Source organism: Coffea arabica, chromosome 8e (assembly GCF_036785885.1).
Source record: "Coffea arabica cultivar ET-39 chromosome 8e, Coffea Arabica ET-39 HiFi, whole genome shotgun sequence".
NCBI lineage: Eukaryota > Viridiplantae > Streptophyta > Magnoliopsida > Gentianales > Rubiaceae > Coffea > Coffea arabica.
Genome location: NC_092324.1, coordinates 3,533,555 through 3,560,913, shown reverse-complemented (window position 1 = coordinate 3,560,913; position 27,359 = coordinate 3,533,555). Strand labels below are relative to the sequence as shown.

The window sequence follows — 27,359 nt, the reverse complement described above, 5'->3', positions numbered from 1 at the left end:
TGGTATTTGAGTATTAGTCAGCGTGATTCTTTTTCAGCTTCAAGAAATGAGAAAATCCCATTTGCACTGCATCGACAAACTTCAAAATCATAGAAATTTAGGAGAAAAAACTTCAGAATAATCGTGACTTCGAGGGGGACCAAAATGTAGAGAAATTTTACTATTGGCATTTGTCTATATAAGAGTGACAAACAAAAAAAGATATACAAGTCAAAACTGAGGATATACAACAGCACTCAGCATGTAGGAATCTACAACTCCCGGAAATAGGAAGTGAAGAGTAAGAAGCTCTAACGAGTGAAATTTGAAGAAAAGCAATACAAAATTCTGGTACGTCCTGATTTGATGCAAGAAAGTACTGTTTCATGGGAATTCCATTAACTCTGTTGGAATCTAAAAAGCACAGGTTTGGTATGCATTTGTTGTATATAGCATATGCTTTCCAAGGTACTTAGAACGTGGTGACTTAATCGTAGTCATCCCACGGTGTGCTGTTTGCAACCCTTTGGTCCATAATGTTGGGCGCTACGTCTCACCATTTTTCTACACAAATAGCAGTAATGATTCTGGCATGCCCAGCAGAAGATGTGATTGTTGTTCCCGGCCTGCCAGAGGATCGGAGAGGGAAAAAGAGGACCAATCAGATATCAACTCCACAAGTTGGAAAAGAAAACAGAAAGGTCAGTTTACAACTAAAAGTAATAACAAGCAAAGTTTTTTATAACTGCAAACGACAAAGACGAAGATTGGAGAAAGAAAATTTTACAGCAATTGATTGGAAAATCTTCTACTTCTGACCATATTTGATTTTAAAGGGAAACCAAGATTGCTTTCAAAATAAACTTCAAGTCTTGCAGCAGATTGTTGACAAGGTATGGCAGTTCAAAAGGCAAGATTATTTTAAGTTCATATGAATTCATGCTAAATGGTCACTGCCAAGATACTACTTTGATATACTTGTTTGATAATTTTGCTGTCCATTAAGAAAGATCATTGTTAACTAGATTCTTCATTTACATGATGAGCATTCATTTTACCTGCAATTACGGAACAAACAGATAATTTATGAATGGCCAAGTACCAGTAACATACTCAGGTCCATACCTTTGAAATGGTTTTTAGATACCAAAATCGTTTTTTCTTGATGATTAATATAGTTTCAATATGCAGCAGAGAGTTAGAAATTGCTTCATAAACTTCTCTGCAACACATAAGAGTTCAGCTTAAGAATTCCCTTCGTCTTTTCTACAGTCCTGCATTTTCTATTTGCTCATATTGTTTAATTGAGGATGGTACAAAAGATACAATCTGTCATTTCCATGGTGTAACTTAGTAGAAATAGGAAACACCCATTTAAATGAGTGGAGTTATTGAAGAAGACACAGGAGATATCAACTCATTCCTCTTTGGCATTCCTGCCACAATTCTCTATGCTAATGATATTGCTATGCTTCTAGCTTAAGGAATCAATTTAACAAATTTGATGCTCGAGCTCTATACTATCATGAATAATAGCTATAGCAAGGTTGCAGAAATATTAAGCCTCAAAATATGAAGACATTTCTCTAACCTTTAGATTTATTTGACCACAATTAGGGCATGAGTGACCACGCTCTGGAAACATTTCGGCTTGGATCTGACCCACAACTTGACGAGCATTCATTCTCTCTTCCCAATGCTGAATAGTTTCAGGTGGAAAAAGTTCGCAACTTCCATCCCTTTAATAAGAAGAAGCTCAAGAGTTGCCAAACAGATTAGAAAACAAACTGGCATATAGAGGCATGTACGAAGCTAATAGAGAGTGAATTTCAAACCTGAAATGATCATATCCATCAATTTCCTTATTGCAGCGGTAGCAGAAATAATGTCCACAATTACCACATACCATCTTGTTGCAACCTTCAGTCCGAGAGATGGCCATCTTACAAGAAGGGCATTGCTTTGCAGAAATATTTATCTCTCTGACACTAAGGAGATCATTAATAATTTCTTTCTCACGATGTCTTTGATCATCCTTGAGTTGAGATGAATTCTGCCGCTCCTGTTTCAAAGAACAAAAGTTTAGCATTTCAAATCTACAAAAACCTATACATAGCTGGTAATTGATACGAGGAAGGCCGAGAAAGGAACCAAACAGAACTATTCAAAAGAAAAGGCAAACCACTAGCAAAGCAAATTCTGCTCATAGTTAACACCTCATCTGAGAGAAGAACCAAGGAAAATCTTAATGCACTAGAGAAAAAAGAAATAAACTTGGAAACTGGGGACACAATCTACCTAATGGTAGCCTTCTTATTGTTTAGACATAAAGTTATATCTCAAAACATGCTTATGCTATCACAGGTCTGGTCAAATGGCAAACGGTATCTCAATTCTAATAGGTTTCAAGACATTTTAACTCATGTCTCTAATAACCAAGCTCGAAAAGAAGAGACTTACACCAAGCGCAAAGTCAATACCTGCAAAACAAGAAGCTTCATCTCGGGAGTCATGCATGCAACTCCAACATGTCGTTTTTCCCTGCACAGGGTACAAAAGCTAAAGTAACATTTTGAGCACTGTGCATGCTGGTCTTCGTCCTCTATGCAAATTGTTTCACATCTTGGGCAGTAAGTCACATCAGTCATTGACTCCAATGTCTTCTGTAACGTCATTGACTCCCAACGTTCAAACTCCTCGTCACCAAGCAATCGTCTCAGTAAACCAGGTGGAATCATGCCCCCACATTTTGCATCAGCGCACTGAAGCTTGCTAACTGTCCCTTCTTTTACATGGATATCAGAATAGGTTTTCATGCACTTCCAGCAGAAGAAGTGCTGGCATGGAAGTCTAACAAATTCTGTGCCTGAGAGAGGGGAAAAGTCACTAAAGCGCCATTTGGCAGTATAGTGGAATAAAAAACTTTACACTATTATGTTCTTCAAATGATGACATTCCAGACTACAAAATCTTCGCAGGTTTTGAAAGACAAATACATTTTGAACAAACTTCAGAAAGCACTTGATAGCGTCAAACAAAGAATTACAAGCAAAGCAAAATTGTCACTAGAAGAAAGAATAAGACCAAGTTAAATATTAATTAAATGGAAGTTAAAAAATTCAATAAATGGTCATCTGCACTGAAGACATAATTATGTATGTGAGGGAGTGTGCATGAAACTGTGCTTAGATCAATAAAATTCACTAGTACCACTAAACATAGAAACATTCACAATCCGATGTGTACATGCAACTTCAAGTAAATGGAACAACATCTCTCCAACGGTCTTATCAAGCATTTCTATAATTTGAAAACTGCAAGATTCAACTATTTGTGCACTTCAGACCAAGTTTGGTGGCAGTACCTGTAACATTTCACAAAATAAATTCATGCTAAGAACACATATTGATACCGCGATGCCAGAAGAAAGGAGAAAATGTAATCAAATTTGATGATTAGAACTACATCATGGGAAACTACCTGCAAATTCGCTGAAACAAATGCAGCATTCGTGGATATTTTTGCTAAAGTTCTCATGCCGCTGCTCATCGCTATAGCTTTTCATGTATGGAATATCAACCTCTGGGGAGACACTTCCTGAAATTGCACGCCTATCTTGTTCCTGCTTCACAGCGTAAGGACCAAGAATAATTTCTTGATCAAAACCAAGAAAAGAAAGACAAGAACTGTGTAGTGATTCGACCCACTGATATATAACCTCTTGTCCTGATTGCTCATTCCAAATGGAGTCAAGTACATTGCAAAGATCAGAAATCTTAGTGGAAGATAACCACTGGGCAGAGATGGTAAAATGAGGAGGAAGATGACTTGGGTATGATTTAGGTAATATGCATGTCAATATGATTGGTGGCAGATACTCGACTTTGAAAGAGTAAGAGAACTCTGATGAATCATCACTGGCCTTGCTTACTGCAGATGAGTTCAGCTTCACAGCTACAGAAATTTCACTAGGTGTTTCGATATGAATATGAATCTGGTAAACAATATTAATGTTAGATAATATCCTCCAGTAAACAATTCTAGTGTCAGATAATATCCTCCAAGCATGAATCAACAGGCAATAAACTTTGAAGACATAACCTGAAAAGATCTCAGGCCATTCTGTTTGTCAAGAAAGAAGATGTTGTCACCATAAATTGACTCCATAGCTAGTAACTGAAACGGGTGAAACAAAAAAGAATTAGAGAATGACATGCATGTATTTTTTTGTGTGTGTGAGTCCATGTGTGCGTGTGAGAGAGAGAGCGAGAGAGAGAGAGAGATGACTCCAATGGATTTATTACAAGAAAAGGAACAACGGATTACTTTGATTTACTAACAACTGCAAAAGCACGTTCTGTGAACCATACATCTGCCTTCTGTTGATATATATGTTCATATTTCGGCAAATTATGCTGACAAAAGTATCTCTTCTGGTCCAAGTCTAATTAGACAAGTATTACTGTGCCATTTATGAAGGATCCTGACTAGGCTAGATCCACAATGACCACCACGGAAAAGTTTATCACAGCTCTTTTATCTTGCCTAGCCAATGCTTAGACTAAGCCTAAAGTGCATGATTGGGATAAACATAAAGAAATTTTGGTTAAGAATCCTTGTTCTCTTAGTGACTATTTTGAAGCCATCAGACATCCTAAAAATAATGAACCCAACCTATAGCAGCTACAGAATGCTGCATATATATAATCAGACCAGAACTGCAACTTGACACCATAAAGAAGAGACTTAGTATCACCAACCATCAAAGTGTCATTCGGGGTATTTTCTTTTTACATGAACTAACACTCAAAGAATTCCACCCAATTAAGTTAAAACAGATTCTCAACAGGTTAAACAAATCTTTATCCAGTTGAGCTAAACAATTTTTCAGAGCTCACCTAATCTTATTTTTCAGACCTATCCTAGTCCCTTCAATTGGCAATGAAATTCAATTACAATCATCAGCTCGCTCTTCTCCTTTGCGTAAACAGAATTGAATCATCAAATTAGTTCAGATACACTCAAAGAATTCCACTCAATTAAGTTAAAACAGATTCTCAACTCTTCTTCTCAATAGGTTAAACAAATCTTTATCCAGTTGAGCTAAACAATTTTTCAGACCTATCCTAGCCCCTTCACTCGGCAAATGAAATTCAATTACAATCATCAGCTCGCTCTTCTCCTTTGCATAAACAGGATTGAATCGTCAAATTAGTTCAGATACAGTACTTGTAAATTCCAGCATACAAGAAATACAAAAAACACAATGTCTCCGTGAATTGAGATCGTCATGATCAGGGTAATATCCAACTCAAACCATCCTATTCACAACAAGAAGTAATAGCAAGCATAGCATCTGATATAGTCATAACCCATTATCAAAAATCATGTTAAAGTCCAAATTTCTTAAACAAAAGGGTACAGAAGATCAAGTTATCATATGCAGCAGCATTAGAAATCCATATAAACACAACTAAGTTGTTAACAAGCTATTGACTTTCCAATTAATCAAACACATTCCAAAGTCGAGTATAATAATTTACCTCATCCTCCTGAGCTTGATCATTAATCCTTAGCTGCTCTTCAGACAACTCAGCCTCTTGAGCGCTCAACAGTAACTCTTCCAACCTTTTCTGCACCACATCAATATCCTCCTCATTCAGACCAGACCCTTCAATTTTTTCCTCAACCTCATCCTTCCCTTCAACAACTTCACTTTTACTAGCAATCTTCTCCAATTCTTCCCCAAGGCCATCCCTAAAATCCTCCCTTTTTTCATCATTCCTCTCATCTATACCCAAAGAACTCACCTCAGATTTCTTAACAAACTGAGGTTTGACCACCTGGGGTCTCCGATTTCGCAGACCCCACCCCGCATTTCTTCGATTCTGACGATATTTTTGGTTCTTGGCTGTCGTTGTGGGCTGTTCAAGATGATTATGTTCAACATTCAGCTCAGAGTTTGAAGGCGCGAATTGTTGGTCAAATTGGGGCGGTAAATTGTGATCTTGGACGCGTTTTAAAGTCCAATTTTCGTCGTTTTGGTGCTGATAAAAGTGAGATTGTTTTCCTCCTCTTCTATAGCCTCCTTTTCTTGAAGACATGTTTTTCTGGAGCTGAATTCGAATTCCAGCTCAAGAGAGTCCAGAAAACTTGAGCTCTGATTCTGAAGCGGCCGCAGACGAATGAGAAAATATCCTTTTGCCGCGGGGTTACCACTTAATTGTATTCGGTATTCCACAAACCTCCCCTAAGGTTTTTGACAATTATAGAGAGCTCTTTTTAGGTTTTAAAAATTATATATACCTCTCCTATTTTTACTGTTTATGTAACAATGCAGGTAAGGATGGCAATGGGGTGGGGTGGGGCGGGGACACCTTCCCCAACCCCCGCCCGCGTCCCGCTTAATTGTGCTTAATCCTTAGGGGATATAATTGGATGATAATTCTTTTTCAGATATCCGTGGTACTGTGGTTTGAATCATAGAATCTCTTTTCATGTCATTCTGTTATTGTGTTTGTTGAGAACATCACTGACGCATTAGTCAGGCTTTATATAATTTCATTATAATTAAATTTGAGCAAATAATCAAGTACTAGAATATCAACACATCACCAAATTATTATTCATTATAACTTCACAATTGAAACTCATAAAAATAATTAAACAAAGGTTATTTGAATACAATCTAATATGATAAAACAAATATAACTAAAATAATCAAGTTTTCACTTTTAATACAAATACAATCATTAAATTATTATTGTTTTAGAAAAAAGTGTTATTGTATTAAGTGTAGTTAGGAATTTAACATAAATGTATTAATAAATTTAGTATAAATAATTAATAATTTTTATTAATAGACATGTATAATTAATAGTATAATTGATAATATCATTATATATATATATATATATTCAAACGGGTGGCGGGACGGGGGAGTACCCCGCCCCGTTTCTAAATGGGGGGAAAAAATCCCCCCCCCTACCCCAATGACCCCCAGCAGGGTGTCCGCTCCCGTTGCCATCCCTAAATGCAGGTCCAACAAATTAAATTTTCTCTGAAAAAACCAAAATTGCACTTTTGTACAAAACTAAAAAAGAAAAATGTAGTATGCTTAATCACTTTCTTCCACACTTTGCACAAATCTATCATCCTAATCCTTAACAACTATACAAGAAAAACCGAAGATTTCACATAGTACTTTTGATCGAAAAATCAATCTGATTTATTTTGTACCCCTTGTTCAATGAGAAATGGGTCAAATTCTACAGGATCAAACCTATGGGACTTAAGGAATGATATAAAAAAAAAAGAGAGAGGAAAAATATTCAATTTAAATAAAAATGTTAAATAAACATAAACTAGAAGAACCTAGATTCCAAATAAACAAATTCAAATTTGAAAAGGATCTTTCTGATTCTCGAAGAATGAGGGCAAAGATCTCTTGTTCTTATTATAAGATCGTGATTGGATCCGTATATGTTTGTTAAAGAGAATAATCTTCTCCTTTGAAAATAATAAAAAATGGAAAGTGTTCAATTGGAACATGAAAATGTGACTAAATTGGTCCTAGTTACTCTACTCTTCCGGACGGAGTGGAAGAAGGGAGGGGATTCTCGAACACGGAAAGGGATCCAATGAATTCGAAAGAATCCAAATGCAAGTAACCGTCCAAAAGATCCCAAGTTATATATAAAACATCAATGCCTGCGACACAAAAGAACTCATACACACTCTCTCCATTGACAACTAATTTTGTATTCAAAAATTGAATCTCAATGCCTCAACATCTTTTTAATACAAGCTAATCTAACATAGAACCACCGTTAAAATAGTCTCATGTTCTTAAAAGTATTAACATCTAAGAAGTAGAGAATAAATTCTACCTCCACAACAAAATCATAACCAATAATTATTAATCTGACAAAAAAAAAATTCTAATGCAAATTTTTGACATTTTACAAAAAATTTTCTTGATAACAAATAAAATACGACAAATTCCACATCTTTAGCCCTTCTTCCCATTTTAATCACCAATTTCATTAGTTATTTCTCTATCATTACAAGTTTTTTCACTTCCTTCTAATGTGATACATAATTCACTTCCTTTGTTGATTTTACAACTTCAATTTGATAATATCCATAAAATCGAACATAATGAAAAGAGGGCATAACAAAAAAATATCTAGAAAAGAGAGGAATGAAAATAGACACAAGATAGAAAAATAAGATTTTTTTTTATTTTGTAAATCTATTGGCTTACACTGTGAATTGTTTACCAAATGGAGGGCATTATAGGTACTTTACCATATCAAGGGAGGTAAGTGTAATTACTTAAAATTGAGGGGAGCCGAGTGAAATAGTTAGAAACCTCAAGGAAAGTTTCTCAAATTATCCCTAATTTATAGTTTATTAAGTTGTTGTGCCTTGGAGCAGTCAGGTCGGCTTGCACCACAGCAAGCGAATACTCGCATAATTAAATAAATTAACAAAAAAAAAATGGAATTTGGATAATTTACTGTAAATAATTTATTAATTTTACATGCTTATACTCCCTCCACGTTCAGAAGGGAGAGATAATCTAGTTGAAACAATTTTTTTTTTCTTATAGTACTTTCTTTATGTACCCTTCCATTAAGGCTTTAATATAAGACGAATTATATTATTCCTTTCGATTTAGTGGTTCATATTCTTAAACAATTCTTGGAATTTATTATACTACATGTCATGTATGTTAAAAAAAATTACATTAAATATGTACTTATTAATAAATTTATCAAGAATTTTTCTATTGTAGAGTACATCTAATTTACACTGAACTTATTAAACAGATACGCACGCTCACATATATTACACTTCTGCATTTAGATACCTTTTTAAATTAATTTTTGTAAACAATCTAGAGCTTGAAGTCCTGTTTAATGAGTGACCACTAGACACTTGTTAGCTAAACTCATTTGTACATCACTTATACATTGACTAGCCTTTTAGAAAATAAAATAAATCTATTAGTAGAGATAGACACAAAAGAAAAATGAGTCTATCGTTATGAGCACGGAGGGAGTAACTCTTTTCAAATATTAATGCACATAATATAGGCATTAAAAAGGATAATAATATGAATTTCTAGAATATCATGTAGATTCAGTTTACTAGTGAACTACATAGGTGTACGAGTCTGAAACTTTTCTATAATGAGCAAGACTTAAAACATTTGCTATACGTTTGTCATTCTTTTTTTCTTTTTTTTTTGTCAATCGTTAACCCTACTTCTACTCCTACTCTATTCTAACTACGGGGAAAATCCAACTGAACCTTACTCCTACTCTATTCTAACTATGGGGAAAATCCAACTGAACCTATGGAAGACCGATGGGGACAAAACTACCACCGGACCAGACGAGTGCGTGGATTTTTTTGTGGTTTTGAAGAACCACAATTGTGGCATTCTTTGATAGTACTTTTTAAGTTACAATTCCATGCTGTTACACGTGGAAATTCTGTGACTCTAGAAACTTTCTGAGCTAAAATCTCCTGCTGTTGTACGTGGATATTATAGACTCAGCAAAATTTGTTAGCTCCTGATTCATAAGCCTACAAGTTTAACAGACTATACATACCTGATGTATCCAGTGTACTAAATTGCAGGGACAGTCATTATAAATAATGCCTGATGTACAAAGCTCAAAAGCACTGCAGAACACAAACCAGTACAGTTAATTATAGTCACGATTGCCACATCTTGGGGGTGGGAAAATAATCCATGGTGACTGAGCTAAGACCATGACTTAAGCAACACAGATTCCCACATATGAGCAGAGCGCTACAAAATGCTAAATCCAATTAAGTGGAAGGAGAAATAAGACCAATGCTCTTTTTTTCATAGAAGTAGCATTTGAGATAATTTTACAGAGACAAACAACACTAGAGTCAATAAATACTTCTTGACGTCAAGTCCTTTTGGTATAAAAGCCAGCAGACCTGCTGAACAAATATCAGAACAAATCACTTAACAAGAGCTGCCAACGATTTCTAAAGTGTCTGGGGACAACTAATTGACCGTATACTAGCTATGTTAATTCTACAGCTCATTGAGATTTGATCCAGTTTAAATCTCATGTAAATCTCCTGGCTTTCTTCTTCTGGTGAATGCTATCAGGAGTTTGCTTGTCTAATTTGCGCTTAATTCCTGTTTGTTTAGCCTTCAGGGCTTTAGCCTTTCTAGCTGCCACAGCAGGTCTCTTTTGCTGGGGTTCTTTTTGCATAGGCATTTTCTGAGGATTTGCTGCTGGTCGATGGGTTTTCTTCTGGATGCCGGACTTGCTTGCCCGTAGACCCTGGTACGAAAAGGCTGCCTTTGAAGTTGTCTTATTTTCAAGGCTAGCAAATTTGGTTTTTCCTCCAAACTTTTTAGCTGGAGGAGTATTTGTTGGCAAGGGACTTTTTCTCTTTGAAAGAGTGGTCTCTGCTTTGGCATGATAAAGCCTCAAATCACGATCCCTAAGCTTCAAGTTACGTCTTCTAATTACCATGTCTGCAGCATCCTGCACGTGCAACAAAAAGATTTTGTTTAAGCAGAGAAGTATGTAAATCAACTAGCAACAACCCAACCATTTTAGAGCAAAAGATAACATCCAGCTGAACCACAAATTAGTCTTTGAACTTAATGTACAACAATTTGCCTAACCACGATGGAAAACTTAGGATCAACATCAACAGATTTTACAAGCAGCACAGGAAAGGGACAAAGCATATTACAATGTGTAAACTGAATCAAGTCCATTTTTCTGCCTACTTAGTGCATGCTTGTAATATCGCGCTTCAGCCACAAGATAAAATAACACCAAAAGACAGCTGTTTGGATTGGCCTATTTTTCAAAAACAAATTTTTGAAATACAATGCTACAGTAATACACAAACAAAAACAACTCAAAAAACATCTCATCTATACAATATATCAAATATTTCAAAAAAATCTATAGTAAAAGTTTTTTATATACACTGCTACAGTAAAATATTTCAGCTAATCCAAACAGAAATGTTTTTGGGGGTGTACATTTCTGTTTGGATTAGCTGTTTTTGGGGGTGTTTTTGACTATTAAATAGGAGTCTTATGCTATCAAGACTTCAAATCAGCATTTCTTTAAACACTTCAAGCATTGAGAAAGGCCAAAATACAACCACACTATATGGCTTCAAGGACTGAGTTCCCTCCTGGATGATGTATAAACTGGAACTTTAAGTGCACCAGTATTACATCTCCTACTACCCATTTGGACATTTAGATTTATCTAGCATCCAGATTTGTATAAACCCATATCTCACTAGTGTCCATTTTGATCACCTGGTACCATAATCCTTCTGCACATTATCGTCCACTACATTTTAATTAAAGCAATAAAGCTGTAAACAGCAAACAAATTGGCGAAGGGCTTTGCCTCAAGTGGAGAAACACCTACTAACTGCAATTAAACAAAGAATTTGAGTTGAAAAATTGACCACCACCACTGTTTAGCTTTCCTATTACATCCTTTTCCTAATCAAATTTTTCCTCTCTATCCATATCTGATGCACAACCCCCAAAATCTGACGGATATTTAACATCACCTTCCCTGAGTCTCTGTATCATAATTCTTCTAGACATTTCAAAGTTGAGATCTGGCACAAGTAAATTTATGGTTTATTGCTGCTTATGCAGTCAAGGCAAGTTTTAGAGGAATGTAAAAACATCTAACTCGAAAAAGATAAAAATCATATTTTGTTTTGCAGCAAAAAATTCCAAAAGCAGAATTCTTGGGCGACCCAAGCCCAAGGCATCATCTCAAACTGAAATGCATATGCCAACATTCACCACATATTCATCTCATTTTTGGCACAGATAGTGTGCTCAACCATTCTTACTTACTTAAAAAGTTAAACGACAAATTTGTCTGCATTTCATTGGTGTTCTGATAACTCCATTGACCTGATAGGTAAGCACTTCAACAATCTCCTGTTCTAGCCCTTTCGCACCATCATCTCTTATATACTTTGTCGCATATTGGAATCAGATATTTAAACACTAAATTTCTATGAAAACACCAATCCTCCAATAAACCATTTTATCCGCAGCAAAGATCTATGAATTAGAAGTGCCTAAGTAAATATCACGTACTTTGTAACAAACTTCAATATCTCTACTGTGGACAGTGTTTCTGTACAAAGAGGCATGAACTTAATTTGGTAAACACTGCTGTTGCCATGTAGAGAACAAATCACTAACACAAAGATTGAAAAGTAGTAGTGACAATCAGGCCTATACCCAAAGTGCACTGGGATACGGATTCTTTACTGCTTGCCATGAAATATAAATCACTGGGAGAACAAAAAATGCTGAATGAATTGAAGATGAATAACACAAATGCACTGCAATCATACCTTTGTTTTGAACAACATGTAAGCAATGCCTTTTCCTAAGCTTGTACCAGGATCTCTAACAATACGAATTGCCTCAATGCTGGATTCCAAATCTTTAATGCTACTGAACAACTGATACAACTCCTCATCCTGGAAAAAAGTCAGTCCAGATCTCCATATCAGAAGAATAGTGAAAGTGAAATCCAGACCAAGCACAATCAGAAAGAAACTTACTTTTACGTCAAATGGGAGGTTACCAACAAAGACAGTCCTCTTGTTATCATACAAGGGAGCATTATCCCCCTTCAGCTTCTTGCGCGGAGGACATGCCCTATCTACACGGATATGATTACCGCTAACCTGCATGCGTTAACACCAACGATGAACAAAACATCATGCACTAACTTCACACAAAAATCAACTGCCCTAGACTATACAGATCAAGAAATCCAAAAAAGAAGAAGAGTTACCACTGCCATATTATGGGCCAAAGAAGCCTGAGCAGATTCCTCTGTTTTAAAAACTACATAAGCATGAACACTGCAACAATAACCATTAATCAGTAGAAAGCAAATGGCAATCACAGCATAGCAAAAGCATAGAAAATGATAATGCTTTAAACTAACTGCAATCTAGATGCACAATCATATGCAACCAAGGCTATCTCTTTTCATAAAATCCTATGTGACAAGAAATTTATTGAACCAATGTATCTCAAAGACCCCCCACTCATTTCCTATTTCAAGTTATTTTCACTTTCTCTTTGATTTTTAATTGGATTAGCTTTCAGAAGCATTAGTCATGAAGAAATTATCCTGGTTAGTGATGGATAAGAACAGCAGCCTGCATTAAAATACTCATAGATTGAGAACAAAATGCACAAAATTTCAAAAAGAATTCAATAAGTATCAATAGGATCCAACCTGTCAGCAGTTTCATTAATTTGCTTCTTCATTATTGCACCCTTCCTAGGAATTTTACTCTGTAACAAAACAAGCAAATGTAAAAATGCAAACTTCAGAGCAAAACCAGAAACAAAAAAAATCTAACACTAGGAAACACTCACATCGTTTAAAGGAACAGAGCGGATCCTCACAGACTCGACCTCACCAAACTTCCCAAATTCCCTAATCAACACCTTTTTCTTTATCTTCAATGGCAAATTCCCCACAAACACAGTCCTCAGAAGCTTAATCTCGTCATCAAACCCCTCCTTAGAAACCATAACATCTTCCAAGCTATCCATTTCTTTCCTCTTCACCCCGACAAGCCCGCCTCTCTCCTCTTTTCTCCCCTCCTCCTCAACTCCATATCTTTTCGCCTCATACTCAGCTTCCACCTCATCCCTCTTCCTCTTCTTCTTCTTTCCCTTTTTCTCCTCATTAACCGCATTTCCATCGTCCACGAGTCCCCCATTAATAGCAGTGGATACAGTAACGCCATTTTCCTCCATTTTGTCCTTCGTTTTTCCGCCATTTCCCCCGACCCTCTTCAATTTTTTCCTTCCAAGTTCTTCTTCCTCAATATCCCCTTTCTTTTCTTCCTTCCACTTCCTCTTTTTCAGCTCAGCAGGCCCATCAGAATTCTCAAAATTCCCAGCTTTTTCTCCATTAGGGTTCTCCAAAGCTAAACCCGTTTGCACATTTCGGCCATCGATCGGTCTTTCGGAAGATGGGTTACCGGGTTTTCTTCTGAACGGATTATTGTTGGAAAAGATTGACAAATTAGTAGAGTTTTCTTCAGGAATTTCTCCGAACAGAGAACTGAAAACGTTAGAATCCGATTCAGGAGCAGCAGTAACATTTAGGTTTTCCGAGTTAGATCGATCGGGTTTCGAATTAGAAGCCGTAAGGGTGTTGGATTCTTCTGGTGGTTTTTTTCCTTTGGGTTTCTTGGCGGACTTCGCCATTGATGAGCAATGGGGAAGAAAATCTAAAACCCTAGGTTTTGAGTTTGGTTTTCGTTTACGTTTTAACAGAAGGCTTGGCTTGTTATCTACTCATTAGGGATTCGAGGCACTTTGCCTGCCCCTAAATTTACTCATCAAAAATTTTGTGCTCCTATTAATATTAAATGCATGAATTGATTTATTACTACTTTTTCTTTGTTTTTCTTTTCACCTCTTATTTTTCCGTTTTGACGCTCTTCCACATGCTCCCCTTTTCTTACAAATTGTATATTCATATAACATTTTAGTTGTTTTAGGTTTACTAGATTTTTATTTTTTATAAGAGATTAATATCTATGAAAAATCAATTGGTCTACATGTATGTATTAAGGAGCTTGTTGCTTAATTAACTTTTTAATGAACACGTTCACAATTTGTATTTTTTTTAATTGGACTATGGTATATAACAAATGCATATTTTAGGTGGGATTAATATTTTATATACTGATATTGTAGTAATTTTTTTACATTAGCAGCTATGGATCTATTTTTTTATGTGTATGATTTAATTTGAATTTCAAATTTAAATTTACTAGTGTTTTAAAATTCACACGCTATATAAAAATGGTAAAATAAAGTGTATCCACATAATCCATCACCCAAAACAAAAAACAGAGAAAACATTCTCAACAATACAAGATCACAAGATTCATGCAAATAAAAAATAGATTTATAGAGTAATTTAATTTTTTTCTCTTTTAATTCTCAAATGAAGAATCTTATGCAATGAAATTGGTGAATATTAATCACTAGCATGAGACACTTTCTTATGCAATGGAAATTGGTGAATATTAATCACCAGCACGAGACACGTTCTTAGAGAATTCCTTAACCAAAAATTTTAGAATCATGAATAAAATTTCAAGCCTTGTTGGCGAATTTCTTAGAATATCGTTAAAATTGAAAATTGTCAGAAAAATGGTGTTATTTTTTGGGGAGGGGGAGGGTTGGGGTTTGTCCAAAAAGGGATCACCGCACCTGCGATGTGAGGCTTCTAATAAAAATAATTATACTTTTAATTTATTTTTGGATGGCTTTGGTTTTTTTTTTTTTTTTAGAATGGCTTTGCTGCTCATTTCATGAGCGGCGAAGGAATTGGCTTAATTGTTTTTTTAATGTATTGCCGCTCACAAGCTGCAGCGGTGATCGATTGTTTTTTTTCTTTTTAATAAAACGTAATTTTTATTAAAATGTAACCCTAACGAAGTTTTTTTTTTCCCGGTAAAACGTAGCCTTAATTAGGTTTGAGGGTTTAACGTTTTACCTGAAATCCTGTCTGTTTGGATTGTGAATTATTAGAGATATTTTCACTGTAGTACTTTTTGTGATGTGATGTATGTGAGATAAAAAGGTAATTGGGAAGGTAAAAAGGTGTATTGGAAATTGTAATGATGATGTAAGCAAATAAATTTGGGAAAATAAAACCCAATCCAAACAAACTATTTTCAAACCATCACATCATAGTGTAACCCTTTAACCTAATTTTAAAATCAAAATTCTTGAATCGTATTACTAAATTTCTATTATAAACTAGAATTGTCAAAAATTTAATATATGATATTAGAATAATATTAATTTTATAAATTTAGATGATAATCAAGTATGCCATTAAATTACTAATAAAATTTGCCTAAGTCATATTTTCAAAATTTTTTAATATTAATGTTAATTTAAATAATGATAAATAATGCAGCATTGAACAATATTTATAAAACGTAATAATTAGTATATAAACTTAAATAATAATAAATTAGGCTTAATTAGGGGTTAGTATTTAACATTTTACCTAATATGAAACCCTAATTTCCAAACCCTTACAGTGTAACCCTTAATATAAACATAAACCCTTTAACCCTAATTCTAAAATCAAAATCCCTAATTCGTATTACTAAAATCCTATATTACTCAAATCCCAATATTGCTTTTTCGATTGAAGTCCTTTTAATCCACTAGCTACCGTCGAAAAGCTAAGAGAAATATGAAGAAGATGAAGATGAAGATGAAGGTGAGGACCACACCAGAAAGAGAAAAGTTGTGAGAGACTTGAGTTTTCTCAAGTGCATATATATAGAAAAGAGAGAAAAGTTGAGATTGTCCGTAAAGACGAGGCATGAGTCGTTATTGTCGGTAATATAACAAATAATTGGAGTAGTGCTACTTTGACTACAAATTATTTTTTGACTAAATCATGAACCTTGATTTGTAGATCTATAAACTTTGTGATGGATCGATGGTGGAAAAACTAACGCGAAATATTCAAATTGCGGCGTTAGTGCATGGCCGTATAAAGAAATAATAAGCGTGGCTATCACAAGTTGGTTAACGTAGGTTAGGTGGGATGGATGGTGGCAAATTATAGCTGCAATCGAGGTTTGCGGTTTTACTTTAAAAAAATTGCTTTTTTAGTTAAAAAAAATTAATTTTGGCCGCAATCAAAAATTGCTATTTCACTTAAAAAATTTGTTTTGGCCGCAATCTGCTTCTGTTGATCACATTGTGAGCAACGGTGCGTAGTTGCCCAGGGAAAAGAAAAATTGACGCCACAAATCAAATTTGCGGCATCAGAAAAAAATAAAAAAAATAAACTTGACGCCGCAAATCAAATTTGCGGCAGAAAAAAAATAAAAAATATTAAAAAAAAACTGAATGCCGCCAAGAAATCATAAATAAGGTTGACGAAATTTGTCCATATTAGTTGTAGCTGTCATGTCCGTGTCGGTGTCAGCAGAGCATGAGCGGCGAAAGTTTGGGAGAAAAAAAAAGGAGGAGAAATTATAGAAGAGTAAAGCAACCAAAAATAAAAATAAATTAATTGTAATTTTATTAGTAGCCTCAAACCTTAAATGCGGCGACCCTTTTTTCGGCAAGCCCCACCAAACAACACCATTTTTCTGACAAATTTCAATTTTACCAATATTCTTAGAAATTCCCCAACCTTGTTTGGATTGCATTTTTTTAGATTTTTTGTAAAAAAATTATTGTAGTGATTTGATATAAGTAAGGTAAAAATGTGATTGTCAAATGTGTTCACGAAAACGTCCAAACAAGCATATGATGAATTAATTTTTTAATTTCTTTTTGTCAATTTACAATATTTACGTACTACTCCCACTCATACTCTTAACTTGTATTAGGAGACGGTCCATCTAATCACGGGGGATTTAGACATGCTATCCCTACTCTGACTTATACTAGGAGAGGGCCAACTAGGTTATCGAGGAGTTAGAGAGAGAAATCCATCTCTAAAACTAAGCGATACATTACTGCAAACTTTTGGATTTAATTATCATCAAATTTGTGTCAAAAAATTTGTTGTATTAGTATCTATATATTTGTTATTTTAGTGCCTACATTTAATATGTCATGTCAGTGTCCCCATTGTATTGTACCATCACCACCAATAGCCCTTCATAATGCTAATAAAAGTTGAACAGTGTCTATTAATTAGCGAAGAAAAATATTTCTAACCTTCTAAATATGCTATTCTGTTAATATGTTGTGCATTTTAAATATTAAATGCCCATAATCATAAACAAGCTGTTAAGCAAAACGGAACTAGTGGATTATCTCCTTTTCTTGTTATTTTTTTTCCTTCATAATCATCTTACTTAGAATAATTTCATAAGAAGGTTAATGGGCAGAATTAGTAAAGAAATCTGAATGATACTAATCAGATACCATTAAGTAGAAAAAGCGACATTTACACATGGGAACGTAGAAGGTAAAAGTAAGTATTTGCACGACAAGGACAAGAAAGTTTTTTGCCTTTTCATTTTCCCTTCTAAGAAAAGACATTTCAACTCAATTGGAAAAAGCTACTGTAATGTTTTAAAGGTCTTTACAAGGGACTGAATTAATGTGTTCAGGATCTCTGATTATTTTTTTAGCATGCCTTGCACTTGAGAGGAGTGAATTTTGATGAACATCAAAAAGAAACAAGAAGAGAGCAGCAACAAAGTATACTTACATTAATGGAACCAAATATTTCTCAAATGAACAACATACTAAATCCATAAAACTTCAAGAACAGACTGCAGATGAAATTCCAGATTTTGAAACTCAACCCTCATTAGAGGAAGCTAAATAAACTACACAATAGGTCAATAATCTATCTGCACAGGCAATTTGCATTTCTAAGGGGGATAACTAAACAGAACCCTCTCCTTTGCTCATTCCTTCTCAATGATTACTCGTTGAGAAGATCGAGATATGGCTTTGGTTGATTGCTCAGAAGCAGCAGTACCAAGACCCTGCAACATTCTCAGTATCTCAGGGGTGTCCTCTAAGTAGTATTTAGCTTTACTTGGTTTCTGGCCAACAGTACACGCGAAAACTTCAGCAACCGGGGAGAGAGAGGCATTAGCAACTGCCCTCATTATCACTTCAAACATGTCCTCATCTGATCGATCATCCCCTATACAGAGAACAAAATCTGGAAGCATTTGTTTTTGCCGCATTGTGGCTAGGAGGCGTTCTGCTATAAGGCCTTTGTTCACTCCCTAATGTTGAGAGAACAGGGAGTAGAAGATTAGTAAAATACTCTCTACAAGAAAGGAAAGAGATACTTTACGGGAAAAACTGAAGTCATTGATGCTCTGGATGGTAAGAGAATGTACTTGTTATACTTCTGCACCTGTTTGGATTGAAGAATTTTTGGAAACTTTTTGAAAAATATACTGTAGTACTTTTTGAGATGTGATGCATGTGAGATAAAAAGATAATTGAAAAAATAAAAATGTAATTGAAAAAATTGCTTATGATGCACTTTTTGATAAAAAAATCTCAATCCAAACAACCCCGATGTAAATGTTCAAGAAGTGCTTAAGTTAATTGGGGTAATGAGACATACGAGAAAAAGAATGGAGGGTAAGATGAATCGTCTTCTAGAAGAGATGAAATGCATTTAGCTGAATTTTTGGAGAACTACAGTCGAAAAGTAGAACCAAATTATATTTCTGGATTGGTGAAGTTGTAATCATGAACATAGACCAGACTTGCAGCTGCTAGATCTTTAAGTTTGTGGAAACTGTTCAAAGCAAGACAGGAGAGAATCTATGACTAACCTGAGGTTTAACTTCTACAATGTGCTGGCCACTCTTGACAGAAACTGGTTCATTATTAAGAACACTTTCCAAGTGATCTTGAAGCTCCTTAGCTTGACATGAGCCAAAATCAGGATCTGCATACTGGTAATTCCAAACCAGAGCACTTTCCTTGGTGTCTATGAAAGAACCATCTGTTGTTTCAGTGTAAAGTTGCATTACAGGTTCAGCAATCTGCTTCCAGTAAAAGTCTGGCACAGCAATACAAGTTTCCCATTCTGCATTTTGTTCCGGCCTGAAAAAGAATGATAATAAATAAGCTATTATTGGCCAATATGGATGCTCAAGCCCAAACCATCTGATTTAATCTGGAAAAGCAAGCTCAATGTGAAAATGTAAAGGAGATGAAAAAAATATAAATGGCCAATAGTAAGACTTGGCTGAACGAGATGAGTTGTGAATGAAAATACGGAGACGTGTATAACAAGAAGAAAGCAAGGGAAGCTTGTCCTTTTGTGTCGTTATACAATGGCAAGTCAAATAAAGCCATAATTATGAGGAAAAAACAGAGATCACATTTGCGACATGCAAACTTCTTATTAAACAAAAATGACTGCTTAAGGGTACAAATGAGATAGGCCCTTTGCTGTACTCAGCTCAAATTCTATTTCATCATTTCTGCTGCAATTTTTGAATATCATGCCCAAACCTAGAAGCTTCTACCATGGGTAGGCATAATGTTCACCACCATTCAGGTGCCTATGCTTGTGCAAGACATTCTCAACGGAGAATGTTGTCAACTGCTTTTTAGCCCATTCTCATAAATCTTGCTAAAGTATTTTGGCAAATCTTGGACCATTTCCTTATTCAACTTGCATGTTCTAAAAAATTCATTAAAGAATTCTAAGGAAAAGTATACGACTGTCTACACTTAGACAGCATTCAGAACTTCTAGACGACAATGAGAACCTACAATCAACTACACTGATGCTGTGTTCATGGCTGCAATGCTAAACCAAACCCATCACTACAAAGAAGTTTTGCAATACATGAACGTCTCACAGTGAGCTTTCATCTTCAACTTTTCACAGATGACAAAGGAACTAAACCAACCAAAACAAGTGAATAGGGCAAAATCCACCATAGCCATGGACTACTTCCACTCCCAAAAAAAGAAAATATATACGTTCTATTTCCTCCCACAAAATTTGACAGTTGAATTGGGTATGGTTGCACTTCAAAATTAGAGGGCTGACAGCTTACCAGCATGTTGCAGCCTTAGCAAAACATGGAGACCTAGGCACTCGTGATGCTTAACATTTGTTAGTCTGGTCCAAGATGCCACAAACAAATGCAGTGAACCAACCAACTTGGCAAGTTCCAGAATTCACATCTTTTAATGAGCTAATATGGTCACTTGAGAAAGACACATTTAACATTGCCAATTTTTAGGATCCATAATTATAAGTGGTTAGTTGCCTATTTGTCTTAGATTACAGCACAGACTAGGAATTGTTCATATTAAACTTATTCCGCCAAACTTATTATGCTTGTGATGGAATTTAGATTCATTTCTACTTCATACATCATTCCTCTATATTTCTTTTCTTTTCATGAGATTTTCTCAATTAATTTGAGCACATATAGCTTTGCAAACTGATATATGCATTGCTCAAGACAACAATACCAGCCATGCTTCCTTGTAGCATAAGCAACATAATTAGCAGTAGAGTTAAAAGTCTGAGCAATGTGGCTACTTGATGTTATCTTGTGCAGCCAACAGAAGGGTGAATGAAATTCATAAAATAAAAACTTGGAAAGGTAACAAACTTTATGAATTCAGTGATTCTCAAGTGTACATACCTTACAAAGTAACCATGTTCTGCAGCAATTCCCAGTCTTTCACAAGAGGAAAACCATTGTGTTAGAGTCTTTCGGTCCTTCCCACTAACAATAAAAACCACATTCTTGGGATCTCTGCACAAGTTATTTAGGATTTCAATATTTTCTGCTTTGGGACTTGTACTCATTGAACTCTGCACGGTCATAGTACCATCATAGTCCAAAAGAATTGCACGGTTCTTGGTCCTCTTATAAGCAGATACAATGTGTTCAACTGACAGTTTTCTGAAACTTGGATCCAAAGCAATCACACGGAAACCTAAACCAAAACCAATTCCCCAGCATCTCCTCCTTACATGATCTCTACAAGCTCTCTCAAGATCTTGCAGGAAGCTACGAGCCCAATATGCAACATCATGGGTACTCACATATCTGTAGTGCTTCTCATGCCGCATTTGCTTCTCTGCTTGAGATACTACTAATGCAGAATCCATAGCTTCAGCCACAGAATCAGTGTTCCATGGGTTCACCCTTATTGCACCACTCAGAGATGGAGAGCAGCCAATAAACTCAGAAACCACTAGCATGCTTTTCTTTGGTGTTGATGGGTTCATGCCCAAGGTTTCATCTAGCTTTTCATTTCCTTGTCGAGATATAATATATTCATAAGGTATAAGATTCATTCCATCCCTAACTGCAGTAACCAGGCAACATTCTGCTATTACATAATAAGAGATGCGCTCATAGAACTGAAGCGGAGTGTCAATTAAAACCACAGGCTGATATCCTGATCGTCCAAATATCTGATTGATTCTTTTCACTGTAGCATAAGTTTCTGACTGGACTTCTTGTACGTCTTTTCCTCTGCCCCTAGCAGGGTTTGCAATTTGAACCAAAACAACCTTACCTCTTTTGTCAGGATGTTGAGTGAGCAACTGCTCAAAAGCCAGGAGTTTTAGGCTTATTCCTTTAAATATGTCCATGTCATCAACCCCAAGCAAAACAGTCTGACCAGTGAATTGATCGCGCAGCTCAGCAACCTTAGCTTCTGTCTCAGGAAGGTCCAGGACAGATTGAAGTTGGCCCATGTGAATTCCAACTGGTAGAATCTTGATGCTAACAGTGCGGCCATAATACTCAAGCCCTATATAACCTCGTTTAGATTGGTATGAAATTCCAAGCATTCTACTGCAGCAAGAAAGGAAATGCCTTGCATAATCAAATGTATGGAAGCCAATAAGATCAGAGTTTAAAAGAGCCCGAAGAAGTTCATCCCTGACGGGTAAAGTTCGATATATTTCGGATGATGGGAAGGGGCTATGAAGAAAAAACCCAAGCTTCACCCTGTTAAATCTTTTCCTCAAAAATGTTGGTAAAACCATCAAATGGTAGTCATGTACCCAAACAAAATCATCATCAGGACTAATCACTTCCATTACCTTGTCAGCGAATATTTTGTTTACAGAAACATAAGCTTGCCACAAGGAGCGATCAAACCTGCCACCAAGATCAGGGGATAGGGGAAGCATGTAGTGAAATAAAGGCCACAAGTGCTGCTTGCAGAAGCCATGGTAGAATTTACTGAAGAGCTCTGGAGGAATGAAAGCAGGCACACATTTAAAAGTCTCCAGTAGAGTTTGAGCTACATCATCTTGTTCACTTGGATCAATCTCTTCTTTGAGACTACCAACGTAGATTACTTCCACATCTTCTCTGAGTCCATCTTTGAGTTGCAAAAGAAGGGAATCCTCATCCCAACTGAAGTTCCATCCTCCCTTACCTTCTGATCTTCGATGTGCCCTGATAGGAAGTTGGTTTCCAACGATGATCATTCGTTCTTCCGAAACAGAAGACTGAGCATCAGAGCTGACATTACTTCTACTTTCCTCATCGAGCTCAGATAACTTTCCTGGTAAGGTAGCAACTCGAGAGAGTTTTTTTCCTCCCCGGCTGAATGTCGGTGGATCACCAGAAGTAAGATCCAATAGGTTGGAATAAGATCTCGAAACCATTTTTGCAAAGAAATTTACGCCTCAATTCTGTCAGAAATAAATTTTAAATTACGTGATCTCTACTTTATCAGGTTGTAAGCAAACAACGAGAGTCAATGCTAATACAAAGTTAGGGGGAAATATTCAAGCAAGGGATAACGATCATTCTAAACGCTAGTGACAACAGAAACTTTGTAAATGCTAAAAATGAGATGAATTTCACTCAACAAATCACAAATTTTAGGATGCAAAGACAAAAACTTCTTTTATTTCAAAAATAGCTAAAGTTTCAGCTACCAGCTGGTAGACCCTCCCCCATGAAGCAAAGAAAAGAAGTATATGAATGGGGTTGCTCCAAAGCAGAACAATGATTAAGTTAGAGACCATAAATTACAATAACAAGGTCGGTATAACTCTTCAAAAGAGGAAAAAATATACATTAAAAAAGAAAATTTTCAAGCAGCTCAGCAAAAAACATTTACACAGTAACTAGGAAGACAATTCACCCCCAAAAAGAAATTCAAGCAAGAAAACAGACATTTGTAAAGCATCTAGAATAGAAAGTTAACAAGTCATTACTAGTAAACAAATAAAAATCTCAAGAAACGATGGAATTACCAAATTTCAAATTTCAGGAAATCTAGGAAACTGACAAGGTTCATCAGGACGAATACAGCACAAGTTCAGTCAAAGTAAACAAAAGGGATTTCTTGGAAATATTTGGTAATATGGAAAACCAACCAAAAATTATACAAAATCAAACGCAAATAAAAACTACCTAAGAAGCCAAAAAAATCTGAACCAGACAATCCATAAATGCCAGAGATGTCAATCTGCAATATTGATCCCACTATCCAAAAACACAAAAAGAATCCTCAACTCCACCAATCCTCCAAAGCTCCCAAGAGTGAAAAGAGTCAACTTTGCAAGCAAAAGGGGACATGCATCAAACAAGAAAGTTGAAACCTGTTAATTTTTCTAGTGGAAAAGCACTAATTGCAAGTGGTACTCAAAAGTAGGCATCATGATCAAGAAGGAACATGAAAGGAATCCTACTAGTACACACTAAAGAAACAGAACCACAGCCATGAGCCAACTACAAATTGTTTCAACTAGAATAGTGATTGTAAAGCTAAGTGCAGTATGAGCAAAGAAGATAAACCAACCTTTTGAGGCAGAGTCAAAAGCAGCAAGAAGTATGGCTCAGAAACACCAAAGATTCTCTCTTTCCCACTCACAAATATCTGATAAAATGCGCTCAAAAACAAATCTGATAAAAATGGACTCTTTTTTCACTCAGCAACAACAATGGCATCAAGAAGCAAAAAAAGCCTTATGCTTTTAAGGCCTCTTTTAGCTTCTGCAACAGCCCATTTCCATATTTTTCCCTGTTTAACACCTCATTACAAAGAATGGGCTGTCCTCATTTTTACACTTTTCCTTTCCTACTCTCTTTCTCTCTCTCTCCCTCTCTCACACCCAAACACACTCAAACAGCAAAAACACACACAGTGGAGGGGCACCGTCTGGGTGATGAGAGCATAAAGGCAGTAGAACAGTGAGCGGCAACTTCTTGTAACTTTACTGAGAGAAGGATTTTGTTACCTCCACTTAGTGTAATCATGTACCCTGGCTTGGACAATAGTGAAAACATAAGCTAACATGAACTGTCATGGCCCATCACGCGCGAGAGTCGTGCGTGGAGTAGACGCGAGAATCATTGGGTTTAACGGAGGAGTTATGAACCTGTGGGTCCGCCATGACTCGAACCATTACAATTCAAAATTCCAATGCGGGGCCGGTGAAAGTGACTTCTGGGTTCTAGACTTGTAGCGTGGCATCACGCGGTGGTCGAGACGGGGTGAGAAGTTCCCTCGGCTTGCCCGCTCTGATTTTTATATCCGACACAGCCGTTTGTGAGTTTCTGCGATCCAATCAGAAAATGATGATATATTACCATTTTCTGTGAAGTAAACAACAAAAAATTTGCTGACATATTAGTACTTCTAAGATTAAAATTTGCTGACATTAATTGTAATTCAGAAATTTTTGGCTAAGGTATTTTAATCAAGGAAAAGAGTTTGTTCACTAGAATTCAATTAGAGCTATGCACAGAGAATTTTCATTAAAGTTATTTTATTTTTGCATATGAAACTTGAAAACTGATTTTTCAAATTGAGCTCATGGTATAGCTAATTTTCAGCTTTCTCTTTAAAACTTCGAAGTTCTTTTATTTCCAGCAGTGTCTTTTAAGCCAAAGATATGGGATATGGGCTTTTTCTTTTTATTTTGGGATGACTTGTGAAGGTGACAAGCTAATTAATTTTCATATTTGTAGTTACACATTAAGATTACGCAAAAAATTGACGAAGATTTCAGGCGAGACTGAAGTTGAAACTCGCACGAAGAGTCCTTAATATATAATAAATTTTCGAATAAAGCTTTGGTAGGTGCCACTTCTATAGCTCACCCAAAAAAAATTCTTAATTTCTTTCTACTCATGAAAATTGATGTCACCTAGGCCAATTTTCTAGCTCAAAATTTACTCTAATTTGCTTGTTTTAATTATTACATATAAACAAGGAGAGTCATGCTTGGATGGTATGATAAGCTATGATTGGTTTGTTTATTGAGAGAGGACCGCACTTTGATTGACTACTGACTCGACAAGAAGGACTATACCATCTTCAAAATCAAAGGATCCATGTTTGGCGCATGCCAACTGCCAACAAGCAAGTACTGCAAGAGTGAAACATAATTGAGCTTGATGGAATGCTTCGTTTTTATGACAGTAGGAAAATGTCAATAATGCTTCTAGGACGTGAAAGTTTAAAGTTTATGAAACAAGCATTTTGGAACAATATGATGCTACCACCAACTTGTCAAATTTATTGCTCATCTGTTCTTGGATCAGCTAACATTTCAAGCATTTTGTCTCAACATAGCAGGACATCAGTTAAGCAGGAAATAATAAGTGCCTGATGTACTGTACTTTAATTTGTCTTGTATTATGGCGGTAAGAAAGAGAATATCATCAAACCTAAAAGAAACCCTACGAAGTTCTCATCACCTTTTAAGAAAATGATTAGGTTAAATTCTTGTATTCTTGCCTCCTGCTAGGTGCTCTTTCTTTGGCACTTCTAACTCTTGGTACAGGCTTTAAGTTGCCATATATACAACCCCAAATGGCATTTCTGCACTTGACTTCTAGATATCTGGTCATTGGAGTAGTACTAAATCTCCCTTGTCCATATTGTATCAGAGCCAAGTTCTTCAATTTTGATAAAAGAAAGAACCAAATTCAAGAAATTAAACTTACGTAAACATTTTCGCAGCTCACATTTGCAGGATTAATTAAGTTGTAGATCAATAGTAGAGAAAAGAATCAAGTGTATCCTCCCAAAAAAAAAAAAGAAAAAGAAAAATTGTACATCTTGATTTGTAGTCATAAATACACATTAATTTGGATGATTGAATCAGCTGGTTGTTGCTGTTGAAGTATGCATACTGGTTCAACGTTATTTAATTCAAACATTAATTCATACTTTCGTAGAAACATCTATTTCCGGGCCCATAAAACCATGATTGTTTAAAGGAAGAACTTTCTGGAGTTGTTATTCCTCAAATTTTCTATTCTTAAAATGATCTCAACCATTCTGCAAATGACAACAATGCGAATATGTCAATCTTCTTTGAGGGGAATGCAAAGAAAATCCCATATGTCAAAATCCTAATGAGTATACAAGCAAAGACAAGTATTATAATACTTGTTTACTAACCTCCATTATTGGCAACGAAAGTTGATGAATATTCCTTGGCATACCTGCTTCGAGAAAAGCTCCTAATACCCCAGTGGTCAAGTCAAGCGCCCTGACTTGAAGGCTGATGCCTGAGTTCAAAATGTCATATATCACACAATTGAAGAAAATGGTGCATGGTAATGATCAAAGATGATGAATATGTTGCCTACTTGCTAGTGGTATGCATGAGTAATAAATACTCTAATGATCAATTGAGGGCCTTAATATGTCACATTTTATTTTGAATAAATAGTGTCAAATTTATTTTCTTTTCATGCCTGGTCATATCCTCTTGTGGGGTTTTTTTTTTTCCGGTTTACTTTGCATAGTTCCTTCTGAACGAGAGGAATAATGTTCC

At 35.8% G+C, this 27,359-nt stretch overlaps 3 protein-coding genes across 4 annotated transcripts; all 3 read right to left on the bottom strand.

Moving 5' to 3' along the window:
• Positions 1–128: 128 nt before the first annotated feature.
• Positions 129–6,443, bottom strand: LOC113702736 (uncharacterized). The gene is made up of 7 exons (XM_027223864.2): positions 5,523–6,443; positions 4,081–4,155; positions 3,460–3,973; positions 2,460–2,845; positions 1,815–2,041; positions 1,571–1,718; positions 129–605 (listed from the first exon to the last, which is right to left on the bottom strand). Exons 1-7 carry the CDS (start codon positions 6,081–6,083, stop codon positions 477–479), a joined length of 2,040 nt encoding a protein of 679 aa, XP_027079665.1. The 5' UTR covers positions 6,084–6,443; the 3' UTR covers positions 129–476.
• A 3,399-nt stretch (positions 6,444–9,842) lies between these two features.
• Positions 9,843–14,434, bottom strand: LOC113704084 (uncharacterized). The gene is made up of 6 exons (XM_027225737.2): positions 13,445–14,434; positions 13,302–13,360; positions 12,849–12,918; positions 12,613–12,738; positions 12,400–12,528; positions 9,843–10,526 (listed from the first exon to the last, which is right to left on the bottom strand). The coding sequence occupies exons 1-6, from the start codon at positions 14,285–14,287 to the stop codon at positions 10,098–10,100; spliced, it is 1,656 nt and encodes a 551-aa protein (XP_027081538.1). The 5' UTR covers positions 14,288–14,434; the 3' UTR covers positions 9,843–10,097.
• A 3,836-nt stretch (positions 14,435–18,270) lies between these two features.
• Positions 18,271–24,657, bottom strand: LOC113703872 (alpha,alpha-trehalose-phosphate synthase [UDP-forming] 5). 2 transcript variants are annotated; one of them, XM_027225357.2, is made up of 4 exons: positions 24,368–24,657; positions 21,232–23,249; positions 19,390–19,663; positions 18,271–18,825 (listed from the first exon to the last, which is right to left on the bottom strand). In XM_027225357.2, the coding sequence occupies exons 2-4, from the start codon at positions 23,220–23,222 to the stop codon at positions 18,496–18,498; spliced, it is 2,595 nt and encodes an 864-aa protein (XP_027081158.1). In that variant the 5' UTR covers positions 23,223–23,249; positions 24,368–24,657; the 3' UTR covers positions 18,271–18,495. The 2 variants fall into 2 exon arrangements, with proteins under 2 accessions (XP_027081158.1, XP_071917680.1); XM_072061579.1 differs by lacking the exon at positions 24,368–24,657 and adding an exon at positions 23,980–24,120.
• Positions 24,658–27,359: the final 2,702 nt, after the last annotated feature.

Bases quoted from the DNA above. Each gene is read 5' to 3' on its own strand.
- LOC113702736 (XM_027223864.2), bottom strand. From the start codon at position 6,083: ATGTCTTCAAGAAAAGGAGGCTATAGAAGAGGAGGAAAACAATCTCAC. The intron at 3,974-4,080 runs GTTATGTCTTCA...ATTGTTTACCAG, and splicing joins ATGGCCTGAGATCTTTTCAG to ATTCATATTCATATCGAAAC. The intron at 1,719-1,814 runs GTTTGAAATTCA...TTCTTATTAAAG, and splicing joins GATGGATATGATCATTTCAG to GGATGGAAGTTGCGAACTTT.
- LOC113704084 (XM_027225737.2), bottom strand. From the start codon at position 14,287: ATGGCGAAGTCCGCCAAGAAACCCAAAGGAAAAAAACCACCAGAAGAA. The intron at 12,739-12,848 runs GTAACTCTTCTT...TAACGCATGCAG, and splicing joins TGGCCCATAATATGGCAGTG to GTTAGCGGTAATCATATCCG. The intron at 10,527-12,399 runs GTATGATTGCAG...TTGCACGTGCAG, and splicing joins ACATGTTGTTCAAAACAAAG to GATGCTGCAGACATGGTAAT.
- LOC113703872 (XM_027225357.2), bottom strand. From the start codon at position 23,222: ATGGTTTCGAGATCTTATTCCAACCTATTGGATCTTACTTCTGGTGAT. The intron at 19,664-21,231 runs GTATGTACACTT...ATTCTTTTTCAG, and splicing joins GAACATGGTTACTTTGTAAG to GCCGGAACAAAATGCAGAAT. The intron at 18,826-19,389 runs GTTAGTCATAGA...TCTCAACATTAG, and splicing joins TTGTAGAAGTTAAACCTCAG to GGAGTGAACAAAGGCCTTAT.